Below are 7,497 nucleotides of genomic sequence, written 5' to 3' on the forward strand. Positions count from 1 at the left end.
AGTAAAATCTGGTCACCATCCAAGATCTGAGTCAAATCTGGTCGGGGAAGAAAGGCTGGTGGACGGTGGTGGTGTTACCGGAAAAGAAAACGGTGTCGTTCAGAGAATTTTGGCTATACCTTCTAACACAAGTAGTTCGATCTACGCTCCAATCCAACCATATATGACGGAGTGGATGGTCGGAGGTGGATGGAGTGGATGGTCAGAGGTGGATGCGGTTTGCGGCGGTTATGTATGTGGTGTGGTGTAGGTGGATGGTGGTTTCTGGGTGAGGGATTTTAATTTAGTAGTCAGAGATAGAGATGGTCTGGGTGAGGGATTTTAATTTGGGAAGAAGATTGGATTGTGTTTGTTGATGGTGGGTTGGGTGAGATTAAATGGGTGTTGTTTAAAAATAATAATTGAATATATGGAATGACCAAAATACCTGGTATGAGGTCCACTTGATCATGTTTAACTATGAAAACTGACTGAGTTAAGGCTAAATGACATAACGTGCAAGAGTTTGCAAACATCGAGTACGTTTATTGTACTTATTGAAGACAAATGACACACTTCGCAATCTAGTGCCAAAATAAAGAACGATTTTTTCTAAATTTACTCTTAAATTTAACATAGCCAAAAGAAAAAAAAAGACATTTGCAAAGTAAATCATATTGATGTTTACATAGAAATTGGTTCAAAGTGAACTTTAGCAGGCCTGAGCTCAATGCCTTTCACAATAAGTCCTGTAAAATTCCATTTATCCAAACTCTTGAAATAACCATCAATCACGAAACCATCCTTCCAGAAAGATTTATACCTAGAATCAAGTTCAAACTGAGAACTAAATAGAAACTCCCACATTTGAATTTCCATCCAACCATCTTTCCTGAGTTTAGGGTGACCTTTTATTTTACGGCATCTTGATGGTTTCTGACCTGGGCTTAGTTCAATAATCGGGGTGTGGGGTGGAGTAACTAGATAGATATGATGACGTGCTGTATGGAGATTCTTCATACCCCGTATGTGAAAACTTGTTACTACGACACCTTCAAACACGGAGGCATTTTCAGGTAGTTTGAACACGAGGTAACATGCATACATTGTATCATGTGACAATAGATGGGATGCAATTCGGAAAGTGATAGCTAAGTGATTAATATCACAAGACTCGGCCACTTTCTCAAATCTGCAAGAAAGTATATATATATCTTGTAAAATAATGCATGTCTCAACATATATATAATGTGCTAACTAAATAACATGATAGGCATAATGCATGTTAGCAACAAAAAATGAAGAAAAACATAGAGAATATTATAACCTTGATCCTGGCAGTGACTTCCAGACCCAACTCATTTTTCTTCGTGATAAAAAATTCCATCCCGATTTTTCTTCGGGCAGAATTGCTCGAGCAGATAGCATAAGACGTTTCTTTGACTTCTTACTAATAGAAAACCACTGATTAAAGTGTAATAAGTAATTGTTATGAAAATTCCAATTTGGAGCATGAACATTTAAGGAAGGGATTGAACCATGAAGGTACATGTTGTGCGTTATACCTGTTCTGAATTAGTAAGGAACCCTTCGCGAAGAAGAAAATACGCATTCTTCCTACTAATCCCATACGCACTATACGTGGTGGCTATTAATTCGGCGTACTCATCTGGCAATCTTTTCCCCCAATCAATGTCTGTTGGCTGCTGCATATTATCCACCTTATTTTCATCTTTCTCCTTTATATAAAATGAAAGCATGAGTTATTTAAACAATAAGCCACTTGAAAATGAATCAAGTAAACAAACAAGATATTCAAATATGTCTGTCTACATACAAAGTCTACAGGACAAAATTCAACGCCTTCAATGTTAATGGAGAAGATATCATATGACCGATCTTCCTGGCCCGTCAACTCACTCAAGAAGTGAATGTCAAAATAATGTTCATTTTTGATGCTAGTAAACTGGAACAGTTCGGTCCTTTGCCATCCATCTTCCCCAACATGTGCAACACATGATGTCGAATATTCTCTCATTTCTTCCAGTTTGTATTTGAAGGGTATACGCAGGTCACGGTTATGAGGATAATCACATTTGTAGACAAGGTTTATAATATATGTGACATTTGGCGACAAGAACTGAGTCACAACTGTTAGTCTCAAATCTTCGGTTGATCTGTACTTAAATAAGTCTTGAAATCTGCACACATCAATAAGAAGCAAAACTTCACCCCATAATAAGAATTGGAAAGATATGAATACAAGAAGACAGTAAACTTACCTGGAATGTAACAATTTACCCGGAGCGGAAAACACTGTGTGAGATGCTGAAACACATTTTGAGGAAGATATGAGCTCACAGTGTTGTCCTTTCTTATTTACTGAAAACCACTGTGGAATAGACATCTGATTTAGTATACAACAACTTGGATGGTGAAGATTACTGTTCATTTATCTGTTTTACTTTTATTAACTTTAGATAACTAATTTCCCACGTTTTTTTTTTTTTTTTTGAAAGGTAATTAATTTCCCACGTGGAACTATTAAACAAGTTCACGGCATTGCGCTTTTTATTAAACAAGTTTTGAACTATTAACCTACTTTATCAAAATATCTTTTTTTTTTAGTAAAAGGTCAAAATCGTCTTTGAGGTTTGGTTGTATTTGGTTGTTTCATCCAAAATGATATTTTGTGAATTTGAGTCCTTCAATTTTGCGTTTTATTGACATTTTCATCCAAAACACGAACTCTATTTATTTTCTTTTTGTTAAGGTGAAGGATCTCATTGTCCTTTTGTTTTATATTTTTTTATTACTTGTTTCCCTTTTTACACCTTAATGTTTTATTTGCATAAAGATTGTTTTATGACTTCCCTTTGTTTATAGTTATTGTGTTTCCACTTCTATTTCCTTAACTCTTGAAGCCAACAACATATTTAAAGTGCATTGTGTATCAACACTTGGTTTTAAAATGAGTGTAGCGATCCGATGCGTTTTGATCTCAAAACCCGATGCGTGATGCGCAATGCGCGAAGCGCACACATCATGTATGCGAGGTGTTCTTTATTTAAAAATACTAAAAAATATTTATAGCTATTATTTTAATTCGTGAACCTTTAAACACTATATATATTCTCATCATCTTTTGTCAGATTTGGTCAATTAAAGATCTGATTTGTTCGAACACTGGTCAACTACATAAGGCGTCAAATTTAGACCACATCACTGCTTCATGTGACGCGCACATTATGCGCTCCTGATGCGCGCATTTTAAAACCAAGTATCAACATATTCTTTCACTCGGGGACCAGGTCAGGTCATACTTAAATAATTCATACGACTACTCATATACTACATTAAAATTATTGGCTTCCAAAAAGATAGTCGTATTGGTTTAGGGGGAGTATGAAAAGGAGAATGCTCCATGGGAACGGGTAAACGTGTCATGTTTAGAAAAAGGGGAATGCTTCCAAAAAGATAGCCGTATTTGCACTAATTTGCAAGTGAATCATTCCCCTCGGGCCTAGATAAATGTGTCATGTTTAGTAAACGGGTCAAGGTTACCGATTTTAATAAACGCGTCAAAATGAACTATTTTTATAAACGGGTCAGAATGAACTTAGAATGTAAAGGAAAAAAAAAAAAAAATACTTGAGTCATTTTGACATTAAAATACCCGTCCACGAGACGGTATAGAACTAGTTAATATATAAAACCAAGATATACATTTAGTATTAAAACAATGAAAAATTAGAAATGCCCAATGAAAGCCCGAACGCTAGTAGTTAACACAAAAGAAGAGTTTGTGTGATTCTCTATGTATTGAGTTTCTAAAATAAGAGAAAAATACCGTTTTTCCGTCGTCAAGAAGCATCCCTTTCATGAAAAGAAAGAGAAGTTGACCTTGGGTTACATAAGACAGAGAAGATACAGCAAAATCTGCAATCCTTCGCATTCTTTCAAAGTTCATTCTCTTTACAATATCTTCAAAAATCTCCTGTAACATTTTTTTTAGTTTCAACCCGTTTTATGTATTGAACATTGTTCATAAAGTTGGGATATAAGGGGTCTTAGTGTAACCATCCGTAGTCATAAAGCCCCCGGTTATGCGACAAGTGGCGAAACGCGTAAAGAGAGGGGCTTTATATAACTTGAGTGTGTAGTGGGGTTATACATGTATAGGGCTTTATATATATGTATGTATGTATGTATGTATATGTGTGTGAGTGGGGAAGGAATCATCACACGGTTATAATCATGGCGCCATGACAAAAATTTACCCCATAAAGCCCTCTATAATGGTGTTCCGGGCGCTATGGGGGTGTTATAGGAGAAAAGGGCGCTACATACAGCCTCATTACACATGCTCTTAGAAACTATGTTTAGTAAGTAAATAAGTATCTATGTAAAATATAGGGTCCATGATCGTATATGAAGTTTGAATCGACGTTGGTGAACCGATGCAACCCTAGCATCACAACGATTCCATATGTATAAATAGGGGTGTCAATGTATGCATTCAACACAAAAAGATTCGAATAACGCAAGTTTACTATTGTTTTCTCAATTCTCAACAATATTCTCGTTTATTATATCTGTGATGTGATGTGATTGTGGCTTCCTGATTATGCCTATAAGGGCACATGGGGCGGTCTTAACCATAACGCGTGAAACAATTTATAACGCGTGGAACTTTCCAAAATCCCACCCCGCCATTTTCTATAACGCGTTATACAATCACGAAATCAAATTTTCGTTATTTTTATCACGCCGTTATTGTTTTATTTTGTGAGGGTAGTTGTTGGTTGGGGGGAAATTGTTGGGTGTGGTGGTGAGTGCTGACCACCCCCACTAAAAAAGGTTGTGAGTGATGGAAAAATGGTTCATGACATGGCGGAACTTGATTGGTGCTTGTGAGTGATAGAATTCTATCACGAGTGACCACCCCCTCCCCTAAATTATGCCGTTTATGGGTAACAAAAATCAATGCGATGTAGACCTGTACTATGGGAACATTTAATGAAGGGCAAAAGATACCTGTTGTTCCAGTGCAATATTAAGTTGTTCAACGATTTTGGCCATTGTGGGTCGTTCTTTACGGGCTGTCTTTAAACATTGATAAGCGATGGTTGAGAACGTATTCAAAGAACCCGGATCCATATGTTTCTGTAGACCATGATTGATTATGCCATCTAGTCTTTGTTCTTCAAAACGCTTTTTCCACATAGGTACTAAAATGCTTATTAACCTACCATTACAATATTCACAACATAATGTCCCACACATTACTTCATGCAATACAACTCCAAAAGAGTATACATCAGACTCTTTTGATAGGATACCCGTCTCCCAATACAGTGGATCACAATATCCAAGCGTACCAACTGCATCTGAGACAAGATATGTTTGGGGTTGGTTAGCCGGGCCAAATTTTGATAGACCAAAATCCGAAACCTTGGCATTCCATTCCTCGTCCAAAAGGATGTTGGAACTTTTGATGTCTCGATGGATTATTCTTTGGTGGGTGTAGGTCGGAGGATCATGAAGATAGTTTAGTGCATGTGCAACCCCGACACATATCTTGAGACGCTGAGTCCATGTAAGACTAGGGTCACTTAGATAGCGATCGAGGCTTCCACGAGATGCGTACTCGTACACTAGGATCCTTTCGTCATCCTCAATACAAAAGTGTAGCAGAGAGACCAAATTTTCATGTTTGCATTTGGATAGCGTTACGATCTCTTTCGAAAACTCAACATTCCCTTGCCCGAATCTACGATCTAAACGCTTACAAGCTACAGTTATGAGTCCCTCTGGGCGAGAGAGTTCTCCTTTATACACCGATCCGAACCCACCACACCCAATTCTATTGTTGGTTGCAAAACTGTCGGTGGCCAATATAACATCTTTCAATGGAATTTTGAGGTCATCAAACTCTTCCATGATAAATTATTCTGATGAAATATTGTGTAAAAGTTCAAAAAGAAAAAAAAACACACACCTAAGAGCCAGTCTTCGGCTAGTGGAGTCGCAGGTCGACTGTGAGCAGTCAAGCAGCGAAGATTTTGGTTTACGAAAAGGAATTACCAGCTTGTACGTATTCAATTAGATTATAAACAGATCTTGAAGCTAGCTGGTTTGAAACCTTCAATCTTGAGTAAGAAAAGAGATCTTTCCTCCTGGGTTCGTGTCTTTTTCTCAACCACCCACACTAAGTTATTGAGTTTAGGAATGACCACAATTAACCCCTCAAGTCCTATACTTTTTGCTCATATTCAACATAATAATTTGTATTCGGTCGGTTTACAGATAAGAAAATGAAAAAAGTTGCATGGAGCAAGAAAAGGAAAGGCACAGAGCTACCTGAAGCTGACAAAAAAGAGTAACAAGTGGAAGAAAAAGAAAAAGAAAAGAGAGAAAGAAAAACAGAAAATTACAAAAATGGCTATTGGCAAAACCCACGGCCACCTCATGCGTCTTGGAAGGGCACATCATGCACGGGATGCGTCCATATGAAGACGTCTAAAAAGAAAGATAAACAAGTGGGCATCAATTTCTATAGCTTTCTGAAAAGGGAGGCACAGAGGAATGGTATGCTCGTTCATTCTTACCTGGTTTTTTTCATCAGCTTAACGGGATCGAAACTTTAAATTGTTTGACCCGTTCTGCTCATTTTTACATCTCCACTTTCATTGTTAACAATTTGATGATCAAAAAACTTGAACGATTGCAGAGATCATGATGCTGCAAAGCAAGTGCGAGCAGGACAAGAAGAGAATACAACAGATGAGGGCTGCAAGGAAGTTTCAACCATACTAGATGCTGTGAGCTCTTATATACTCGACTTAAGTTGAAAAATCGTTTAAATTTATATGGTACTGTTTATTGTGGGTCATGTAACAAAAGATAGGAGCCATTGGTGTTGCAGGCCCTATAATGACGTTTAGTTGACAAATTACTCTAACTCCAAATCTGAAGGTAATCCATTTTTTTGAATTTTGTTTTTATAAAATGACACTGTTCATGAGACCCCTTTGTAATATGGCATTACCCATGACCTGTTTTTTGTCCTGTAAATGGTTCTGACACGTGCGTGGATCACATTTCGGATAAGTAATTGCTTAAAAATAATTAACCAAGTGCATTAAAACACTAAAAAAGTCCACTCATCTCTGAGTGACCTTAACATATGTTTAGTGTGAAGAGTTAATCCTAAGGGTGAGAGGGGCACTCCCCTCTTAGGGGAATCCCCTCTCTTACACACACCCAGTCAGGTTATGCAACGTCAACTCCCCTCTTAAACTTCCCTCACACCCTCAATTTGATGGCGGCACTCCTCTCTTGGGGAAATTGTTTTTTTATTCAAAAAAAAAAGGAAAATAATTGATTGGTTGAAAATGAGGGTGGCCCACTGATGAAACAATGGTTAACCGGGCAGGGTTAACTCACTGGTCTCGTCAAGAAGGGTTAATCCCTTCCTCTCGAGGATCGCTGGCTGGATCACCGGTGGTTGATCTC

General features: G+C 37.7%; 1 protein-coding gene and 1 long non-coding RNA gene across 5 annotated transcripts; one reads left to right on the top strand and one right to left on the bottom strand.

The window, feature by feature from the left end:
- Positions 1–536: 536 nt before the first annotated feature.
- LOC118490601 (serine/threonine-protein kinase CDG1-like) lies at positions 537–6,359 on the bottom strand. Of its 4 annotated transcripts, XM_035988353.1 has the most exons (8): positions 5,981–6,324; positions 5,017–5,863; positions 3,830–3,976; positions 2,262–2,371; positions 1,817–2,180; positions 1,545–1,718; positions 1,307–1,443; positions 537–1,171 (listed from the first exon to the last, which is right to left on the bottom strand). In XM_035988353.1, exons 2-8 carry the CDS (start codon positions 5,263–5,265, stop codon positions 664–666), a joined length of 1,689 nt encoding a protein of 562 aa, XP_035844246.1. In that variant the 5' UTR covers positions 5,266–5,863; positions 5,981–6,324; the 3' UTR covers positions 537–663. The 4 variants fall into 4 exon arrangements, with proteins under 4 accessions (XP_035844246.1, XP_035844243.1, XP_035844244.1 ...); XM_035988350.1 differs by having other exon boundaries at positions 5,017–6,324; XM_035988351.1 differs by lacking the exon at positions 3,830–3,976 and having other exon boundaries at positions 5,017–6,359.
- Positions 6,360–6,453: 94 nt separating this feature from the next.
- Positions 6,454–7,006, top strand: LOC118490602. The gene is made up of 2 exons (XR_004889517.1): positions 6,454–6,570; positions 6,713–7,006. It is a non-coding gene; the product is annotated as an uncharacterized LOC118490602 (long non-coding RNA).
- The last annotated feature ends 491 nt before the right edge of the window (positions 7,007–7,497 follow it).

The sequence above is a fragment of the Helianthus annuus genome, chromosome 3 (assembly GCF_002127325.2).
Source record: "Helianthus annuus cultivar XRQ/B chromosome 3, HanXRQr2.0-SUNRISE, whole genome shotgun sequence".
In the NCBI taxonomy this organism is placed as follows: domain Eukaryota; kingdom Viridiplantae; phylum Streptophyta; class Magnoliopsida; order Asterales; family Asteraceae; genus Helianthus; species Helianthus annuus.

Excerpts from the sequence above, each read along its gene's own strand:
- LOC118490601 (XM_035988350.1), bottom strand. The coding sequence starts at position 5,922 with ATGGAAGAGTTTGATGACCTCAAAATTCCATTGAAAGATGTTATATTG. Across the intron at positions 2,372-3,829 it reads TTCTTGACGACGGAAAAACG|TGGTTTTCAGTAAATAAGAA; the intron begins GTATTTTTCTCT and ends TCTATTCCACAG. Across the intron at positions 1,719-1,816 it reads AATTTTGTCCTGTAGACTTT|GAGAAAGATGAAAATAAGGT; the intron begins GTATGTAGACAG and ends TTTTATATAAAG.